General features: G+C 42.2%; 1 protein-coding gene across 1 annotated transcript; it reads right to left on the minus strand.

The window, feature by feature from the left end:
- Window positions 1–390: 390 nt before the first annotated feature.
- On the minus strand, window positions 391–21,874 carry LOC118491465. The gene is made up of 3 exons (XM_035989272.1): window positions 21,059–21,874; window positions 20,839–20,975; window positions 391–931 (listed from the first exon to the last, which is right to left on the minus strand). Exons 1-3 carry the CDS (start codon window positions 21,803–21,805, stop codon window positions 391–393), a joined length of 1,425 nt encoding a protein of 474 aa, XP_035845165.1. The 5' UTR covers window positions 21,806–21,874.
- Window positions 21,875–22,082: the final 208 nt, after the last annotated feature.

Here is a 22,082-nt window from a genome sequence, read left to right on the forward strand (position 1 = left end):
AGCTTTCTTCATCTTCATTTAAGTCAAAATTTCATTTCTTTGATCGTCTTCCACTCTTTCGATCAAATAAAGTCAACAGAAGTCAACAGAATTTGATGTGTTTTCCCCCTCAATTTGTCACCCTTTTTTTTCTTTTTTTTAATGAGTTGTATCAAAAATTTTCAGTTTTATCTGGTGAACTTGAATCAAATTCTGATGATTTGATGAAGTTTCTGATAAATTTTATCAGATTCTGATGATTTACTAAATCCTATCAGATTTTATTTGACTCTTACCAGATTTTCCTTGAAAAAAAAATTTACTTATGTAGCAAGATTTAAAGCAAAACATGTAGCATTTTATATAAACATACGTACCATCTACACATATAAGACCTACTTATGAAAGGTTTTAATCAATATCTATTCCATCTCCATATTCAATCTCAAGTAGTACCCATTGTTTGGTTACTAAACCAAAATTTTTATTTGTTGGTCTAAGTAAAGCTATGCTTGTATTTTGCTGAAGAATCAACTCTGCTCTTTGATAACCAGCAGGAATTCCACCAAAGTCCAGCTGACTTGTGATTATTTTCATTAGAAAGCGTGGATACATAAAAAATGGTCTGCTTGACCACATGTTGCTTGCAAAGTCTCTCATTAGATAATAAGAGAAGTTGTAAGAAACTTTCAATATGACAGCTCGGCAAATTTCTAACAACTTGTTAGATGCTTCATGATGATTTATGGTTTTCCTCGAGAAGCATGCACCCAGTTGAGTGATTAGAAACTGCCATGGTTTGATGAAACCATTTTTGTTGATTGCTTTGGGATCATTTTCAGGATTGTACCCCATGTGCTCCAAAGTTTCTTCAATCTCATCTTCTGAGAACATCAGAACATTGTTATTATCATTGAGTTGAAGAGCTGTTCTGATGGTATTTTCAGTTATTCTGATCATTTGATTGAGAACTTTACTTTCAACATATATCCACCCTCTATCTTAACTTTCTGACAATTTTGCATTTTGCCAGAATGTTTGAATGATTTTAGGGAATATTGTTATGTTGGCAGTTAGAGCATTTCCTAAGTTACTTGCCATAACCATGTTTACCACAGCTTGGCATCCATCCCAGAGAGGACCCTCAAAATTGGTTCTGAGTCTGAGGTTGTGGTATGGATGTAAAAGAAGTGGGAAACGATCAGCTTGTATGGTAAGCATTTTTTTTAAGTGAAGATCTTTATCTGTGATGAAGGAAATGAAGAGATTTTCTGAATTTCTAGATGAAGGTGATTGTCTTTGCTTAATGTGGTAGACATATATAGTAAATTTTATGAACTGTCATAAATGTTATCTACCCACTGAATCTTGTCTACCACAATCTTGGTTATTTTATTGTTTTATCAGGTGATCTTAAAAATAACCCAGATTGAACCCTTCTTCATTAAATGATTTAGGCGGCTATTTTTCAGTTTTCTATCATGATTGCCTACTGTTGTCATTTCAGTATATTTAATGAAGAAAGAAAGAAGAAAAAAATCTCTACACCTATTGATAATTTTCAGAAAATCTTCTGTCATGTGACGTTTGCCAAATGAATAATATAAACAAAACAAAAAAACAACAACAACAACAAAAAAATTATGAATTTGTCAATTTTGAGTTATGAATAAAGGTGATGAAATGTATGAACTTGTTCAAATAATCATTCGACAGTTTTTTTTTTAAGAAGCTTTCTGATTTGTTACCAGAAATTCTGATAATTTGTTAGATTTTTCTGATGATGTATCAGATTCTCTTAAATTTTATCAGATTTTCTGGTATTTTATCAGAAATGTAAAAAAAAAATTATTCTTTTATTCAAACAAGTTACAAATCACAGAGAGCTTTATCACAATTTTGACCATGATTTAGCAGAATGTACCTTAAGCCTTTATAGGCTACTTTCTTCAATGGTCAGATGTTCCTTTCATTTTCAAAAATTTACCATTTTATCCAGCTTTGAGACAAAGTTGCTGAGTAAGCTCCTATCTCCAGTCATGTGCTTTGGAGCTTCCTGAGTCGCAGTACCAGATCTGCTGCACATGATGGTTCTGAAATGAAATGATTAGAGGTTTTTAGGTACCCAGGCATGCTTGGGTACACTTTCTGATGATATTTTGGTTCTATTAATTCTTCTAGATGACCTTTCATCAGAATTTCTGTTGAATGCTGAGCCATTAACAGAATTTTTGTTTTTCTTTTGGAGATGGTGTTGAACTAGCTTCAGTATTTCAACACACATACAGGATTCATCAGAAATTTCTGATTTTCCTTCTTATGATGGAATGAAGGGATAGTTTTGAGAAGATGAGTGAACTGCTTCTGGAGTTTTTACAAACTCTTGACTGCATTCACTTCTTTTTGGTTCAAAATTTGGCTTATCAAAGGAGTATTCAGAACATGTTGATTTGCAAGTTTCAGAATCAGATTCTAAGTATTTATCAGAATTCTGTTGAGTAGCTTTTACAAAGACAGTAGGTTTGTTATTGTTTGTTCTTACATAACCCAACCCTTCTCATTTGTTCATTGGAGTGGACTCTACGAAATTTATGAATTCTTTTGCTTCTTGAAAACCTCTTACATTAATTTCTTTGTCATTGATTTTCTTGTAAAGATCTCTTCTTTCATTTTCATAGAACTCAATTTTAGCTCTTTGATCTAAACTTTGTTCTATCAGTAATTGGTTTTCAAGAATGATTTTATTCAAGGTCTTCTGTAACTCATCAGATTTTTTACCATCTGATTGATGTTTAACTTACAGGTTTAAAAAATCTGACATGAGCTCATTTAGCTTGTGTTCAAGATCAAGATTGTCTAAACTTACCTGTTGTCCTGAAGTCTCTGGTATGTCATCAGAAAGTGCCATGAGACAGAAGTTGGCCATTTCTTCTTCTTCTTCATCAGAAGAGTCATCAGATAACCATGTATCTGTTCCAGCAATTAAGGTGACTTGCTGTTGTTGCTTCTTAGCTTCCTCAAGCTTCTTTTCATAGTAAGCAACATCTTTCAGCTTCTTGGTCTTACACTCAGATGCATAATGACCTCTTTGCTTGCACTTGTAACACACCACCTCAGCCTTTCCTTTATCCTTAGATCTAACATCTTCTTTAGATCTATCATCCATCCTCCTTCTATCACTCCTCTGGTACCTCTGGCCTCCTCCCCTCAACCTTTGCTCAAATGTTTTGGTGAGCAGTGCTATTGCATCAGCAAAGGCTGAAAAATCTGATGATGAATCAGAAGTTTCAAAGGCCTGGCTGCTTGATGGTTATGGATCATTGGAAGTTGTTTGTCTTTGTGAGTTAGAGATAAGAGCTAAAGATCCCCCTCTTTGAATGGTTTCTTCAAATATTTCTTCCTCTCTGGGGATCAAGATGCTATATAAGTCGTGAAGACTCATGTTTTCTAGTTCTAATGTTGAGGACAAAGTCATTGTGAGACTTCTCCATTCTCTAGGCAAAGCATCAAGAAATTTAATGTTTCTTTCTTCATTTGATTTAGTTATTCCAAATTTCTTTAGCTCGTTTAAAAGTTTTGTGAACCTTTGATATGTGTCATTTAACTTTTCATTAGGTAAACTTTTAAACCTTTCATAGGATGAGACGTTGTTTGTTCTCTTGTTTCTTTTCATCCTTTCTCCTCCTTCCCAAAGATTTTCCAACTGATCTCATATTTCCTTGGCTGATGCACAAGCATCAACTTGTGAAAATATGTCATTAGGGATGGCCATTATTAAGAGTGATTTTGCTCTTTCATCCTTAACCACCAGATCCTTGTCTTCCGGGCTCCAGTTTATTTCACTTTTGGGAGCACGAGAGGCAGGGATTCCTGGTGTTTGGTCAGTTGCTGGAATTGCCGGTATTTCAGTCATTGGTATATGTGGACCCCTTTCAATGGATTGAAACAGAGCTCGGTCATGACCATTAAGGAAATTGACCATCCTGATTTTCCATTGGGGGTATTCCTCTCTAACCAGAGTCGGAGGTTTGGACATAGAACCAATGTTAAAAGCATTATTCCAGGTTTGAAAGCTGGCCATATTTAGAAAAAAGAAGAAGAGCGATTGATCGTTTGAAAATAATTTATTCAATCTGCGCTGATACCAATTGTTGGACCCAATATGGCCTTAACAACTTCTTTTTACGTAATATGGCAAGTGATTTCAGTATATGTGAAAAAGATGTGTGGAAATGGAAATCAGACTTTCAAGAAACAAGACCTACAGAATTATCAAGTTTATATCACTTTGAAACAAATTAGTTTAACAAGGTGATTGTAAGATTATTATCTAATACAAATGAATCTTGATTTCTGTGGGTGAGAAGAGCAGTTGGAGTTTGAGTGTTTGTATGTGAATGCTAAGCTTCAAACTCAAGTATCTTCTGCCTCTCGAGCCTTCTATTTATAGACGGCTGTGGACATGAATAAACAATTGTTTATTCATGCAATAAGTCCTGCATAAAGTAGCAATTTGACATATTCATTGAATCCATCGTTCAAGTTGCATTTGTAATCATGAAAACCAGTAATGTCATGCTTCGGTCATGGGTGGCAGGATAGAGTTGTGATTTTAGACAAGTGGGTCTGTTATCAGAATTTCTGATAAGCCACTTCATCAGAAATTCTGGTGAACAAATCATCAGAAAGTCTGATGATCAGAATTTGTCCGAAACTGATGATATTTCATCAGAAATATCATCAGATCCATCAGAAACGACCTTACGACCTTCTCTGATAATCCAAATCAACTCTTTATCAACTTGAGATTCTTTGTAGTAGATACTTTGCTTTTCAGTTGTCCCAACTATTTTTCTTTATCTTGCTGTGTTCTTCAGGACTGTTATCTTCTTCAGAGATCCAGTTGATTGAGATTTTCTTCAATACTTACAAATAAAGTTTCCTAACAATACCCATATTAATAAACTTGTGACCCTAAGATGTATATTATTACGTAAATTTTCACCATACAATATTTGGAGCCACACCACCAGGCATTAATATTACTAAACAATAATAACTAGTCAACTAGCAAACCTATAGGCACACGAATCAAGTATCGGTCAAGCCACTACCTACTGTTTCATGTTACTTGCACAAGATCGATACCTCAATCAACATATTTACAATTCTGATCAAAATGTGTTAAATGCAATCATTCAATCGGCACACATAAATCGCGTATAACATCAAACTTAACATACATAAATCCGCACATAATTCACGTATAACATCAAGCTAGACACACCTAAATCAAATATTCAAACAACCAAGATCAATTAAATAGAATTAACATGAACACGAAACACTAACCCAAGCCAAATACTGGAACGATATCCCGAAGGGGGGGGGGTTCATCCACAGATGATCACCGAAGATGAATAGGTAAAAGTTGTGCTAAAGTTTTGGGATATATTACGTAACTTGTGCGTGTAAATATGCTGAACTCCTAGCCGCCCCAATCTAATAAAATCCTATTGGGCTTGACCAGGCCCAACCGTACATGTATAAAATCCTATAGGTAGCCCACAAACTTTGGGTGTGTGTACATGTGAAGAAGCAGCACAATTAGAATATGTGGAGACGCGGCCCAAGTATAATGTGCGTGTGTTAAACCACCCTTGTCATGTGTGTAGCCCACTAAAATGTGCGGCCCACTAAGCCTACGTTAACGGGTTTACTAAGGATACGAGTGTTTACAGAATTAACAAACTTAGAGTTTTAACAGAGTTATGACAGCACAGGACGTTTAACACAATGGCGAGAAATAACGAAAGTTGAAATCACAAGAAATTTCGGGTTTCACCTTGAAAGTTCGGGTTGTCACACATACCCTTCATTTTTATTTGATCATTACTTCTTATATAGATAATTGCAATGGGCATGGTGATGTGACATCGACAGTGTAAGTATGATGCTCATATAATAAGACATGAAGCATTGCTAGGGGTGAACCGAGCTTGGCGTAGCCAACTTCAGCTCAGGCTGAGGCTTGAAGTTAAACGAGCCATTAATATGTGGGCTTATTCATAAATGGTATTGACTTATAACTTAATAAACATTAATAATTGGGCTTTACTTAAACCCGTTAAATGAGCATGCAAACAAGCCAACTAACGAGCGAGTTAACTGTGGCTTGTTTATTTATTAACAAGTCAAGCTCGGTTCGTTTACAAACTGAGCCAACTTACTTGACTCGTTAATAAATGAACCGATTCTAAGTGAGCCTTTTTGAACAACACTACGCCAACTTACTTGACTTGTTAATAAATAAACCGATTCTAAGTAAGCTTTTTTTTTTTTTTTTTTTTGAAAAAACACTACTATTTCTTACAAATGACTATAATCACTACTGAAACATCTTTAAACAAAACTATAAACAGTAGTATTACTATTGATGAATTTGTAAAAGTTGGTGTTTTATGCAGTGGCGGATTTAGAAAATTCTTATAGGGGCAACATTTTAAAGAAAAGGGGTAACGAATTCGAAAAAACGTCAATTTTTTCCCAAATTTACACTACCGTCAGAGCGTCAAGGGGCAACGTGGGTTACGCCTTGTTAAGAGGTAGATCCGCCCCTGGTTTTATGAGTATATTAACTCAAAATTTGAATTTGACGATTTAGTTAATATTTCCAAATATGGTTTATAAAAAAAGTTTTTATTAGAAATGAATAAAGCTCATTTGATAATTTAAAGTAAATCCGAATTGGTTAAATTATGCCTTTTAAAACATAAACTAGAAGTGTTCAAATGTGGAGTTGTTCAAAGTTCAAACTCAATTTCACATTGGAACAATTCAAAATTGTTGTTTATATATTTTGTTAATATTCTTTTTTGCCTTTTTCAGTACAAAGAACAAAGGAGACCCTAAAATTTATTCAAAATTTCTACGAGGTATGTTAGGAAATCAATTTTGCATCACTTCCGTAGTTGTTTTCTTCAGTTCTTAAAATAGTTATTAATATGAGTAAATTGCCATTTTAGTCCCTGAGTTTTGTCTAAATTTGTCATTTTAGTTCAAATAGTTTTTTTTTTGCCTCTGAGTCCCTGACTTTTCCCTTTTGTTGGCATTTTGATCACATACACTAACTCCATCCAAAAACTCCATCTTTAACCAGGGGTATTTTTGAGATTTTCATTTTAAATGTTTTCAATTGCCATTTTGATCCAATTCCAAAAAATCAAAAAAATTCAAAAAAATCAGAAAATTCTAAAAAATCATAAAAATTCTAAAAAATTCTAAACTGACACCGTTTCAACACGAACCGTTTCGACCGGAAAAAAACTAAAAAATTTCGAGCTGAACCGTTTCAACGCGAACCGTTTTGAGCCGAACCGTTTCGAGCTAAACCGTTTCGACCCGTACCGTTTCGAGCTGAACCCTTTCGAGCTGAACCGTTTCGAGCTGAACCGTTTCGAGCCGAACCGTTTCGAGCCGAACCGTTTCGAGCCGAACCGTTTCGACGCGAACCGTTTCGACCCATACCGTTTCGACCCGAACCGTTTCGAGATGAACCGTTTCGACGCGAACCGTTTCGACCCGTACCGTTTCGAGCCGAACCGTTTCGAGATGAACCGTTTCGAGCTGAACCGTTTCGAGCTGAACCGTTTTGACCCGAACCGTTTCGAACTGAACCGTTTCGAGCCGAACCGTTTCGACCCGTACCGTTTCGGGTCGAAACGGTTCGGCTCGAAACGGTTCAGCTCGAAACGGTACGGGTCGAAACGGTTCGGCTCGAAACGGTTCAGCTCGAAACGTTCGGCTCGAAACGGTACGGGTCGAAACGGTTCAGCTAGAAACGGTTCGGTTCGAAACGGTTCAGCTCGAAACGGTTCGGCTCGAAAGGGTTCAGCTCCAAACGGTTCAGCTCGAAACGGTTCGCGTCGAAACGGTTCAGCTCGAAACGGTACAGGTCGAAACGGTTCACATCGAAACGGTTCGGGTCGAAACGGTACGGGTCGAAACGGTTCGCGTCGAAACCGTTCAGCTAGAAACAGTTCGGGTTCGAAACGGTTCGCGCCGAAACGGATTTTTTGTATTTTTTTTAGAATTTTTATGATTTTTTAGAATTTTTATTATTTTTTAGAATTTTTTGGAATTTTTTTGATTTTTTGGAATTTTTTTGATTTTTTGGAATTGGATCAAAATGGCAATTGAAAACATTTAAAATGAAAATCCTCAAAATACCCCTGGTTAAAGATGGAGTTTTTGGATGGAGTTAGTGTATGTGATCAAAATGGCAACAAAAGAGAAAAGTCAGGGACCTAGAGGCAAAAAAAAATTATTTGGACTAAAATGGCAAATTTAGACAAAATTCAGGGACTAAAATGACAATTTACTCTATTAATATTTATGTCAATAACATTTGGCTTCAAAACAAAATTTCATAAATGTAATTCTCATATTTTAGATCATGAAGTCAATGAATCTTTATAAATTTTTGAGGTTTTGATCAAACACCTTACATGCAAAATAACACATTTTCAAACTTTTTGAGAGTTTAAAACGAGTTCTAACACTATAGTCTTTCCATAAATAAATATATATAATAATTTTCTTACGATTGTAAAAGTAACTTTTCATTGTTATCGGATTTAACATCAGTATCAACCGCAACAATAGATGTGAACTTTCCGAAACGTAGATAAAAATAGATTAGGGTGTAAGGAGTGGTTAAACACTTAAGAGTGACAAACTAAAAAATCAACCAATGAGAGTGTGTCATGTCAAAGTGGTAAACTATTGTCAAAAGTGTTGGCAATGGTTTAAACACTTGGTGAAGTGGTAAAAAAAAGGAAAAATGTGTGATTGGTTAAGATTGGAATGGAACCCACCCCACACTACCCTCTCTCTCACATACACTCCCTCCCCGCATCGGCATGCCATCACCGAATGACAAACAAACTGCATCGGCAAAGGGTCGGCGGCGGTATTTGCCGCACGGCAACTGCCTTTGCCGCACCCACACCGGACACCCTTATTGTAACATATTAGTGTTGTTATCATGAATAACTGAAAGTGTAACAACTACAAGAGTTGTCTTCTCAACAAATTTAAGAAACTATATACCAAATAATTTTGTTTATATTCATAGTAGAAAAAAAAAGAGTAAAATGCACGGATAGTCCCTGTGGTTTAGTGAAATTTCATCTTTAGTCCCTAACTTTTCAAAATTACACTCTTAGTCTCTGTGGTTTGACACGTTGTTACTCGGATAGTCCCAAAAGCGGATGGAGGTTAGTTTTTCTGGTTAAGTGGGTGTGAAATGACAAGGACTATCCGAGTAACAACTTATCAAACCACAAGGACTATCCGAGTAACAACTTGTCAAACCACAGGGACTATCTGAGTAACCTTCATCCGCTTTAGGGACTATCCGAGTAACAACTTGTCAAACCACAGGGACTAAGAGTGTATTTATGAAAAGTTGGGGATTAAAGGTGAAATTTCACTAAACCACAGGGACTATCCGTGCATTTTACTCAAAAAAAAACTAGATTCACTTTTTAGAGATGATAGTGTAAGATGGTTCATTTTCATTGATTTTAGGGAGTTTTTTTTTACTATTGCTATACTTTCCCCTCATTAGACCATGCGTAATGGGGCGTTTTTTTTTAAAATTTTTGCCCGAAAACGCCCTATAACGCCCCACCCCCCATTACAGGGGGCGTTATCAGGCGTGATTTTCGAAAAAAAAAGGCTCCGGCGTTTTAAAAATAACGCTTAAAATTGTGGGGGCCACCATCTTTCGACCGTTGCTTCAAACGGTAACTTTCTTTATTTTTTTTTATTTTAAATAATTCCCACTATATATATTTAACTCACATTCACACCATTTTTTATACAAAACTTCACAAACTCTCCCACTTTCTTCTAACTTTTATAAAAAAAACCACTTTCTTCTTATTTTTATACAACCATGCATCCTTTCCGCCCTCCTTTTGGTGTCCCCGCTAGACCCGCAAACCCGAACACAACCCAACCGCAAACCCCATTCAACCTTCAAGACATGGACCCTAGCTTTTTAAGTTACGCGGCTTACTTAAGTGGCGCCCCTCCGTTTGTTCCTCCAACTTTCGGCTATGGTCAAGCCGGCGGGTCTCAACCGTCACAACCCGAAGCCGAACCCGATGTGGAAGTCGTACCGGAGACGCAACCCGAACCGGTGCAAGAAACATCGAAACGCGGCAAAAGGTCGCATAAGAAGAAGGATAAGGACGCACCGAGGCGTACAAAAAATATAATCAAATGGACGAAGGAATAGGAATACGCGTTGACTCGGGCGTATGTCGACATTTCGGAGGACGAAGAGACGGGTAAATATTTTATATAAATATTATTTTACTTACTTTGTTATTTTATTTTTTAACAAACAACTTATTATTTATTTTTTTTTAGCAAACTTTCAAACGGGTCCGGTTTTTTGGGATAGGGTTCGTGCACTCTTCTTTAGCACGTGGGGTCAAGGCGAACATCGGGACAAAGACTCGATTTCTAGCAAATGGACCGACATAAACAACAAGTGTCATGCGTTTCAAGAAGTCTTCCAACGTAACTACGATAATCGCCCGAGTGGTGAAGGTGACGTGGGGGTTTTAACGAAGAGTTTGGAGGAGTTCGAGAGGACAAATGATTGAATGGGGCATTATGGGGCATTATACCACTACACCACTTTTGCTATAATGCCCCCTTGCTGACTAGGACGCCACATGGCGCAAAACGCCCCATGGTGGGGGCATTATAGTGTTATACCACTACGCATGGTCTTATAGCTCATGTTAACTTTATGTTAATTTTTAATGGCGAACATAACCCCCTAAAAATCTATGTTTGAATAGTATAAGTAGAGGGTTATGTATTCAGTTTTAGTTATCGAATTTAATAAAGAAAAGATGCGAAGTATGTTACTTCAATAACTCTTTTCATCCATGTTTGAATAACTCAATGAACTTTATTGTTTCTATATGTTGTCCATACTCTACATTGCCTTGATTTTTTATAGTATAAATTCAGGAAGTGTATACAAAATTATATGAGGTATGTTAGGAAATCAATTCTAATCACTTTCTACTTTTCTAGTTGTATTATTTCTATAATCTATTTACTAAATTTTTTTTGAGCAACAATAAATAGACATATATCCCAAAAAACAGCAGGAAATTTGACAAAAGTAGAAAGGAACGAAAGAAACAACAAAGAACAAGGAACGATTGAAACAACCAAGAATAACAACACAACAAAGTAAAACAAAACAACTTGAGCCTGTATCCAACCATAACCAAATCAAAATAATCAAGGCCACAAGGTATGGCACTAGGATTCCCAACTCTTGAAATGAGAGTCGGCTATGAGATACCCACTCAAATAACTGGCATATGATGTCTTTAGTTGTTGGAGATAATTCTGATCCGTTTGTTTGAAAAGACAAAGATGAGAAAAAGAAAGTGGTAAGTAAAAGATTTAGTTTAAATGTTTAGATTTATCGGTTATATTTATCTGGTTATAACAATAGAGTTTGAGTTGAGTTATGATAAGTTTATGGACAGTATAAGTAGAGGGTTATGTATTTAGTTTTAGTTATCGGGTTTAATAAAGAAAAGAGCAAGTATGTTACTTCAAATCTGCTTGTTTTCATATATATTTGGTTTGATCCATTAAGTTATTCCAACATCAATGACCTTAGAGACTAGTAGTCTCAGACTACCATACCACGCAAACACCCATCCATATATCATTCGCAGATGGGCAACGGAGAAGTACCAAGCAAACCCAAGACAAGATCAACATAACACAAAAGAAACTTGAATTATTTGTGAAGGATGCCAAAGTAGAGTTCCAAATAGGAATGATAAGATGAGAAGGAATGGTCAACATGCAATCCAACCACATTGTATTTGTAGGTTAGAGCTTGTAACTTGAGCACATATCACATATGCTTTGATTATAATTCCTTTTTCGCTCATTTTAAGTCGAGATGGCAAATTTGTTGAAGCTACTATTCATTGCTACTACATACAGATTATTCGGGCCCTCAAAATTGGAGGCCTAAAGCGAAGGCTTTTTTGCCATACTCTAAAGAGCCGACCTTCATCGGTTAGAGTTGGTAACACCATTAAGGGACTATTATGGAGGAACTATTATGGACTGAGACCATTGCAAGGTATGAGACTTGTTCTACATCGGTTGTATGGGCAACTGATGTTGGGTTTGTATACCAAATGGACTCTCTTCTCTGACCCACCATACAAAAATATAAAGTAATAAAACATAGTCCGTGAATGTACACATGAGACGTTTATATTCATTAGCATGTCTCTAAGAATCTGCTCCAATATGTAACAAAACTAAGAATGTCTCTAAAAAACTTGAAATAACATGCATCGCTAGTCTTTTTTCGTCATCAAAATATAAAAAAAACTTAGATAACATATGCTACTAGTCAATTTTGTCATCGAGACGTCAAAAGCATGTGAAACTTTTAACTTGAAAAAGAGGGAATTCACCTTACCATCACAACATTTTTTAGGGACCTAAGATTTATTATTCGTTCTCATGTACTATTAATTTGCGCTATATAAGTATTATGTGGTAAGACAAAATAAAACGGCATCTAAATACAACTTGGGCTATATAAGTACTTTGCTTACATCATTTTGTTTTACAGTGACGTATTCCTTTAAATGCAATCATTCCTTTTTCGATAATTCTAGTAGTTATCACCTGCTAATAATAGATGAGTTGAAAATATGATCAGGGGATTTTCCTGCTAAGTGCAAAAATTATGTAAATATAGGAGAACATGGGAGGGATTTGAATTTGGGGTGAGGGGTTTAAACAGTATATGCTGGCCCTTTGAAGTCAGCTGGAAATCCAGTTGATCTACCGTTCAAAACAAAATAATAGATGAGTTGATCAGGTTCATACCGGTCTACTCAAATTTAAGTAAAAAGGCAACAATGGGTAGAGTCAAATTAAATAAGCGATTATAAGGCTATAGGGTGTGGTCATGATCCTTATGGTCACCATGACCCTTTATATCAACGCCTTGTCATCCATTTTTAAACCATCATCCAAAACCACTACCCTAAGGGTGTGGTAATGATCCAAACCACTATTCTCTTATTTTAATTTATTTTTGTTAAAAGGAAAATGAAATATTAAAAAAGGAAAGGAGACTCATGGTTGCCATGGTTTAATCCATGCCAACCATGGTGGATGAGGCAAGGGGATGGTGTAGCAATCCACTAATGGTCCTACGTGACGATTGATGACCCAACCCATGACCCCCATACCCTTTAGTGGAAATCACCAACACCGGCAACGCAACTTTCTCCAACATCACTATCTTCACCTAGAGATGGGCATAATAACCGGTTCCAAACCCGACCCGGCAGACCCGACCTGGAACCGGTTCCAGTCCCTACCAGCCTTATAGAAGAACCGGTTCCGGGTTGAAAAAACCATAGGTTCCTACCCGGTTCCACTCTTTATAAAAAAAAATGATACGTACCCGGTTCCTACCCGGAACCGGTTCCTCCAAACCCAACTGAGACCCGATGCATTAACTTGTAGACAATGTTACGGTGGAATCGATTCCTAGCCGTTTCATTTTAACCAAACATTACATTACATTAATGTACAACCGGTTTCATAAGTTAAAACCAAACTGAAGGGGTATGGTCCCAAAACGACCATTACCCGCATCAAACAAACCCCTACCAGTAAGCAAACCGCACCCATGCGGTCACATCCTTCGAACCCATTCGGTTCGAAGATGAATAGCTTGACCCAAGTACGAAAGAAGATGAACATATCGATGCGGCTGGCACCGCATCATATGGCCATTTTCGTCACGACAAGGGAAGCGAGCAAATAGTCTCCACATACGATGATGCGGCCAACACCGCATCTCGCGTATTTCTTGATCACAAGTAGGAGACGCGGTAACTTCAGACGTTACCGCATGCAGCGATGCGGCTCGCACCGCACCCTGCATATCCAACAAGTGGACTGACACGCCAGGCAAGTGGCTGACACCACGAGGCAAGTGGCGCCGGCGACAGTCCCCTGTCAGAGCTATTAAAGCAATGGGCTGACGTGGCGTAACCCCCACGGCCGGCGAGACTGACACACCTGCAACGGTGCAGCTCGTCGTCAGCCCATCCATCAATCTCCTCCTTCACTCCTCGGCTATAAATACCGACCCCAAACCAGGTTTGAGGTATCTCTTCACAACTCTCTAACTACTACTATAATCTTGCTTTGCTTCCCAAGCAAACTACTGATTCTCACGCCGGAGAGTGGTAACAAGGAGCACCCCCCACCCCATCCTCCTTGTTACGAGTCACGGCTTGTTTCCTTGTGCAGGAGATCCTCCACCGGTGACCCAGCCAGCGATCTCCGAGAGGAAGGGATTAACCCTTCTTGACGAGACCAGTGTGTTAACCCTGCCCGGTTAACACACTCAATGAGGATATATATATCTCTTCCAGAAGCCGACATGACGATCGTGGATCATCTTACTGTTCGGTCCATACACTCAATGAGGATACCTCCTCATATGAGTCCCGCTCCAGAGGGCCAGTGCATACCCGCCTGGGCCCCTATGGGGAAGATAGGAGGCGGTCAGCCTCCAGGCGCGGCCCAGGCATCCAGAGCCGACTAGGCCCGCAACCTTACACGGAAGGGTACGGTCATACCGACCCTGACGATCAAACCTACCGCGGGGAGTCTCACGACACCAACAGCAGACCGGGGGGACGCAACTATGTTCCTCCCAGTCACCCCCGCACTACATACCTCAGGGCGGCAAAGCGCCCTGTGCACGAACCATACAGGCCAAGGGCCGCGGCCGAAAATTCAAAATTCGTCCCGCACATCGCCAACGCCGATATCACAACGACAAAATTCCCAGTCAACATTGGGAAATACAGTGGCTCGACCGACCCGGACGACCACATGAACATCTTCACAGGCGCAGGCGTCAATGGCAGGTGGGACGAACCCACCTGGTGCAATTTTTTCCCCCAGACCCTTATCGGTCTGGCGAGGGCATGGTTTGATTCTTTGCCAGTGGGATCACTGGATTCTTTCGAGGACTTGCGCGCCAAGTTCCTCGCCCATTTCAGCCAGCAGCGACGCCACGAACGCGATTCGCTGGACGTCATGAACATCTGGCGACGAGATGACGAATCGCTCGAGGCATTCGTCATCCGTTACAATAAAGAATGCCTAGAGATAGGCGACGTGGCGGACCAAATGGCGCGAAACCATTTTATTCGGGCCGTCAAAGACAGAGAGATGGTCATGACCATATCTGGCAAGGAGGGTTTGCCTAAAAAATGGGAGGATGTCATGACCGCAGTCAAGACATACGCCCAGACACAGCGGTCGCTCGAACCGCACGTCAAAAAGGCAAAACCCCAAGCCGAAACATCCCATCAAGGGTCCAAACGTAACAACAAACGAAACCGGGATGCGGGCAATCGGGATATTACTAAACCGTATTTCCCGCAACCCAACACGTTTGACCCACAATGCTACAACCCGGCCCGAGACACTCGGGCACCAAGAAAAGAATCTCGGGACCGCAAATGGACCGAGATCAACCAGTCGCCAAGAGAGGTCCTCCTCGCGGACCCACAATTCTTGCGACCGGCCCAACCAATGAAGTCCAAGAAAAGTCAGGACCTCACACTATACTGTGAGTACCACAAGGACTCGGGCCATACCACCAACAACTGCATCAGTCTCCGGCTGGAGATTGAGCGGGCGTTGAAAGAGGGGAAACTGCAACACCTTCTACCAGGTGGACAAAAGCCCACCAAGCATATCACCCCTCACAACGAAGGTACCTCCTCCGGAAAGAAAGCCATGTACGTGGCTTCCACCCACATGATCTACGGAGGCAAGGGTAGGCCGCGAAAAGCGGCACGAAGACCGGACAATGATTGGAAAGACGAGCAAGTCGTCTTCCCAAAAGTCCGAGGCGGACCGCGTGACAGACGCGCCGTCGTCATTTCAGGCCAGCTGGCCCATTACTGCACCGAGCGTCTGTTCATCGACCCGGGCAGTACATCCGATATAATCTACGAGCAATGCTTCAATCAATTTGACCAAGAGGACAAAGATCGGTTGCAAGCCGTAGATTACCCGCTGGCCGGATTCGCAGGGGAAACAGTCTTTCCCCTAGGCCAAATTACATTTCCCGTGCGTCTTACCAATGGTAAACACACGCGGACGGAGGAGGTAAACTTCATGGTTTTACCCCACACCTCCAATTATGATGTCCTCCTTGGGAGAGAATCCCAAGGAGATTTCAATATGATCACATCCGTCCCCCACTCCGCGGTTGGTTTCCCAACCGCATCGGGGGTTGCAATCATCTACGCCCGCAAGGACGTCATGATGACGGACGAAGCACGTCCGACAAAGGTCGCAAGGCCCACCCCCGTCGACCAACCGGAAAAATGGGTTCTCAACCCAACGCATCCGGAACAGAAGGTCACATTGGGTCACGCCTTATCCTCGACCACCAGAGCGCACCTGAAGGAGCTCCTCTTCAGGAACCAAGACATCTTCGCGTGGACTCCCGCAGACATGACAGGGGTCCCACGCGAAATAGCGCAGCACTATTTGAATACCAAACCAGGTATCAAACCAGTGATCCAAGGCCAACGCCACCTTGGGTCAGCTAAAAATCAGGCGATGCAAGAGCAGATCGAAGAACTGCTCTCCGCAGGTATACTGCGGGAAGTCAAGTACCAGACTTGGTTATCCAACCCTGTCATGGTAGAAAAACCATCCGGGGGCTGGCGCATGTGCGTCGATTACAAGGACCTTAACAAGGCCTGCCCCAAGGATTGTTACGCGCTTCCGGAAATCGACGAAAAGGTCGATAACCTCGCACCATTTAGGTGGAAGTGTTTCCTCGATTGCTACAAAGGGTACCACCAGGTACAAATGGCACTTGAGGATGAAGACAAAACGGCATTCCGGACCCCAACCGGAAATTACTGCTATACAAAAATGCCGTTTGGGTTGCGCAACGCGGGCTCAACCTACCAGAAACTGATGAACGACACTTTCCGCGGTCAAGTAAGCAAAAGTGTCGAAATCTATATGGACGACCTGGTCGTCATGAGCATGGAGGAAGATACCATGCTCACTGATATAGAAAGAACATTCCAAACTCTGCGAAGCGTCAACATGAAGCTCAATCCAGGGAAATGCTCGTTTGGAATGGAAGAAGGCAAATTCCTTGGGTTCATCGTCACCAAAGATGGATTCAAGGTAAACCCGGAAAAAGTGCAGGCGATCGAGCGCATGCCATCGCCTGCATCGATGAAAGATATGCAACGCCTAGCCGGAAGGCTGGCGGCACTCAACAGGTTCTTGGCTAACCACGCAGCCAAGTCATACCCTTTCATCAAGACCCTGCGAAGCTGTTCAAAGAAGGAACAATTCCAGTGGACCACAGAGGCCGAAAAGGCCTTCCAGGAAATGAAGGAGTGTTTGATACAACTCCCAACACTAACCGCACCATGCAAAGATGAGCCACTCATCTTATACCTATCCGCTGCAGACAACGCAGTGGGCGCGGTATTAATAGTGGAACGAGCGGGGGTTCAAACACCCATCTATTATATCAGCAAAATGCTCAACGACCCGGAGACGAGATACTCAATAATGGAAAAATTGGTACTAGCACTGGTACATGCTTCAAGACGGTTACGACGCTACTTCGTAAACCACATCATCACAGTGCTAACCAATTACAGGATCGGCCCGATCCTGTCCAAACCCGACATCTCTGGGAGGTTAGCAAAATGGGCAATTGAGCTGGGCGCACATACGATACATTACAAACCGCGCCCTGCCATCAAAGGCCAAATCTTAGCTGATTTCGCCGCTGAAGTACCAGCGGATCGCATCCAAGAATGCGAAGAATCCCAAAATCCTGCGCCCCCACCACCCTCCTCAGAAGTATGGGCACTATTTACCGATGGTGCATCCAACGAGGACGGCGCGGGCGCAGGTCTGCGACTCGTCAGCCCTGACGGCCAAGAGCTTACATATGCCATCCGCCTCGATTTTAAAAGCACCAACAACGAGGCAGAATATGAAGCACTATTAGCCGGGCTACGTTTAGCAGTCAAAATCGGCGTGCAACATCTGGAAGCGCACGTCGATTCCTTGTTAGTTGCGGGCCAGGTACGCGGCGACTATGCCGCCAAAGGGGATATCATGATCCTCTACCTCGAGCAAGCCCTGCAGCTAAAATCCAAATTCGCTTCATTCAATATTCGACACATTAATCGAAGCGAAAACAAATCTGCGGATGCACTATCAAAACTTGCATCCACCAGCTTCCAACACTTGGCAAAGGAGGTACGTATCGAGATTTTGCAAAATCCTTCGGTTCCTCTACGCCAGGTCAGTGTCATCCAATACGGAACAACGTCATGGATGACACCAATTATCGCATACCTTCAGTCAGGTGTGACTCCCGAGAGCAAAACAGAGGCACGTAAGTTGCAATACAAAGCGTGCCACTATCAAATGGGAGACGGTATCTTATACCGAAAGTCATACCTCGGACCGCTCCTCCGATGCGTTAATCCACAAGATGCCACATACCTTATCCGAGAGATACACGAGGGCATATGCGGCATACATGCCGGACCACGCATGGTCGTGGCAAAAATCATGAATGCCGGGTATTACTGGCCCGGCATGCACCTGGACGCCGTCAAAGAATTACGCAAATGCATGGACTGCCAGCGCCATGCACCAAAAACTTTGCGGCCAAAAAACAATCTGGTCCCCGTCACTACTGCATGGCCTTTTCAAAAATGGGCGATCGACGTAGTGGGACCATTCCCGGACGCACCAGGTGCAGTTAAATTTATCATAGTGGCGGTTGATTACTTCACAAAATGGGTAGAGGCGAAACCACTCGCTTCAACCACTGCTATGATAACAAGAAAGTTCATTTGGGAGCACATCATCTGCCGTTTCGGTTTACCAATGTACATTGTTACCGACAACGGCACCAACTTCGCTGCCGACGAATTCCAAAAATGGCTAGAAGAGCTGAACATCAAACACATATTCTCGTCAGTCGCACACCCGCAAGGGAACGGCCAAGTCGAGAGTATAAATAAAGGCCTAGTCGACGGAATCAAAGCACGATTGGGAACAGCCAGGCGTGGCTGGGTCGATGAACTCCCAAGCATCTTATGGGCTCACCGCACTAGCCCAAAAACAAGCAATGGGGAAACACCTTTCAGCCTCGTCTACGGGTCTGAAGCGGTGATACCCGCGGAAATGGGCCTCCCATCTCCTAGAATGTTGGCTATCGAAAAGCTAGACAACAACAGGGAACGTAGGATCGATTTGGACCTCCTAGAAGAAAGGCGCGAGAACGCCGCCATCAACGAGGCCAAATACAAATCCAAACTGGAAAAGTATTACAACGCGCGAGTCCGCGTTTGTACTTTCACTCCAGGGGACTACGTCCTACGTGACAACGAGGCATCTAATGCCGAGCGCCCAGGAAAACTTGCCCCCAAGTGGGAAGGACCCTACCTCATCAGCGAGGTCTTAGGGAAGGGCGCATACAGGTTACAAACACTAGAGGGCGAACCTATCGCCAGAACATGGAACGCACAACAGCTTAGACGCTGCTATATGTAAGCTATGTTCCTACACTCTCTATGTAACCTATTGGGCCGCAGGCCATTTGCACATAAATAAATAAGCAATTTTCTACATTATTGTTTGTTATTACTATTACAAATGCGTGTTCCACTTTGCGGTATCCCAAAAACAGATTGGCAAAATCTTCATTCATGATACCCATACAAAGTGGTAACCACACACAACTATTGTAATAGGCCAGCAAAAGACAAACAGACTTGCATGTTTTATCCGGCCGGATACACAAGTTTTTGTTAAACACAATTCCTGAGCCCCAAAAAGGCAAACAATGGAATTGACGCGGACTCATACGACAAAGGTATGGAGTACACTCGACCCCATTCACAAATGGGTAGAGTTCCGGTAATACAAGCTTTTACAAAGCTTAAGCAATTCTAAAAACCCTAGCACGGTAAATAACAGAATTGATGCATACCCATACAACAAAAGTATGGAGTATACTTGACCCCGTTCATAAATGGGTAAAGATTACGCATACACACGTTCAGACATGCAAGAATTAAAAACACTTGTACAAACTGAACAAAGAAACTTTATATTCAAAAAATTCAAGTATCTACATGATGCTTACTGAATTTACATAAAGTTCCTATTCTATACAAGAGGAATACAAAAAGGAGGCACACTCGCCAACCTAAACCCTATTTTGTACCGCTGGTCCCCGCATCTTCTCCGGCACCACCAGCGGGTTCTTCCTCTTCCACATCAGGGTAAAGCATCCGCAAGCGGTCAACATAGTCCGCAACCTCCAAACACTCGTCCAGCTCCCCTACACAGGCAAGGGGCGTGTCATAAAAGGAGGCTACGGCCGCTTTCAGACGACCCTCGGTATCTACATCCCGGAACCCGGATGCCTGATCAGTATAACCGCCTGCGGATAGTACATTGATGTGCCCAATGCAGCGGTTAAAACCAGCCTTGAAGCCAGCATCACGCGCACGTTCCTTAACCAGGTCCAAACCTGATGAGGTCTCAGGGGCATTCATTATGGCCTCGACAATCTGCAGTAAAAAGATCATAAGTCTTGCGTGCTAATCCAAGCAAATGTAAAGGCAAAGGATACTTACACGCGCGATGCCGTGAGTCCGCAACCACTCCCGGTCAGCTTCCAGTTGGTTAAAAGAGGACACCAAGGCATCCTTGGCCTCAGTGGCAGCGTCGGCCCGCTGCTCCGCAGCAGACACGCGGGCAGTAAGGTCCGTAACCGCGACCTCCCGCGCCTGCACCTCAGCCTGTTACAAGAACAGCAAACAGTTCACTCAATGAATATTTTCAAAACAATAAAGACGAAAGCAACAACGCTAAAGAAACGTACCTGCAGGCTTTCAACAACTTTGCCTAAACGAATGCGCTCCGCATTCGCCTCTTCAAGAGCCTTAGAAGCACGGCTCTCCTTCTCTGCGGCCTCTTCATAGGCCTTTGAGGCACGAGCCCCGGCTTCTTTGGCCTCTTCAAGGGCCTTCAAGGCGTCGGCCTTCGCCTGCAGCGCCTTCACAGAAATGGCCTCGGCCGCAGCCTTCTCTTGGCTCAAGGTAGCATTCGCTGCCTTGGCATTCGCCAACTCCTGCCGAGTATGAAACAGAACGTTATTCTGCTTAGCCCAAGATTCATTCCATTTCTTGCGCTCATTGGACAACTTTTCGTTCCAACTCTTGCGCTCATCAGCAAGGAGTTTAGCAAGGGTACGCACCTGTTTCAGCTGGGCAGTGGCAGCCCACTCAGAAGTCTGCTTCTGCTTTTCAAAAGCAGCCTTGTCTTTCTCGAGCCGCTCCGCACCCACACGAGCAGCCTCGATTAACTTCTCCGCTTCCGCCCGCATACGAGTGGCCTCCTCCTCGCGACGGCCCAGCACCTTATAATCTTCCAAAATGGCATTAGCCACAATGGAAGTCCCCACCAGCATCGATGAAAGCTGGTTAATACGCAGCTCTCGGGGCGCGGCACGGGCACGCTCGACTTCAAACGGGGTCCCCAGACCACCCAAAATCTCCCTACATGCCGCAGGGTCGTTAGAAATATCATCCCCCTGCATAACAGTCCAGGGGGGTCGGTGGTACACCATACTGCGACCCGGGGAGTAGGTGCGGTAATAATACTCCAATTCAGACTCTCCAGGCTGAATTGGAGGCCCGTCATAACTCGCACCACCGGCAGACGAGCCGCTACCTTTCTCCCCAGCAGGAGACTTCTGCGGCTCAGCATCCTGCTGCCGCACCTCAGCATCAGACTTCTGCTTACCGGCATCTGAAAACCTCAAGTTCAATCCGTCACCCTCATCAGGAGAGATCAGATTGTCCGAGGAGTCCACAGTGTCAAAAATCCGGTCAGCAGTCGCCTCC

This window comes from Helianthus annuus, chromosome 4, assembly GCF_002127325.2.
Source record: "Helianthus annuus cultivar XRQ/B chromosome 4, HanXRQr2.0-SUNRISE, whole genome shotgun sequence".
NCBI lineage: Eukaryota > Viridiplantae > Streptophyta > Magnoliopsida > Asterales > Asteraceae > Helianthus > Helianthus annuus.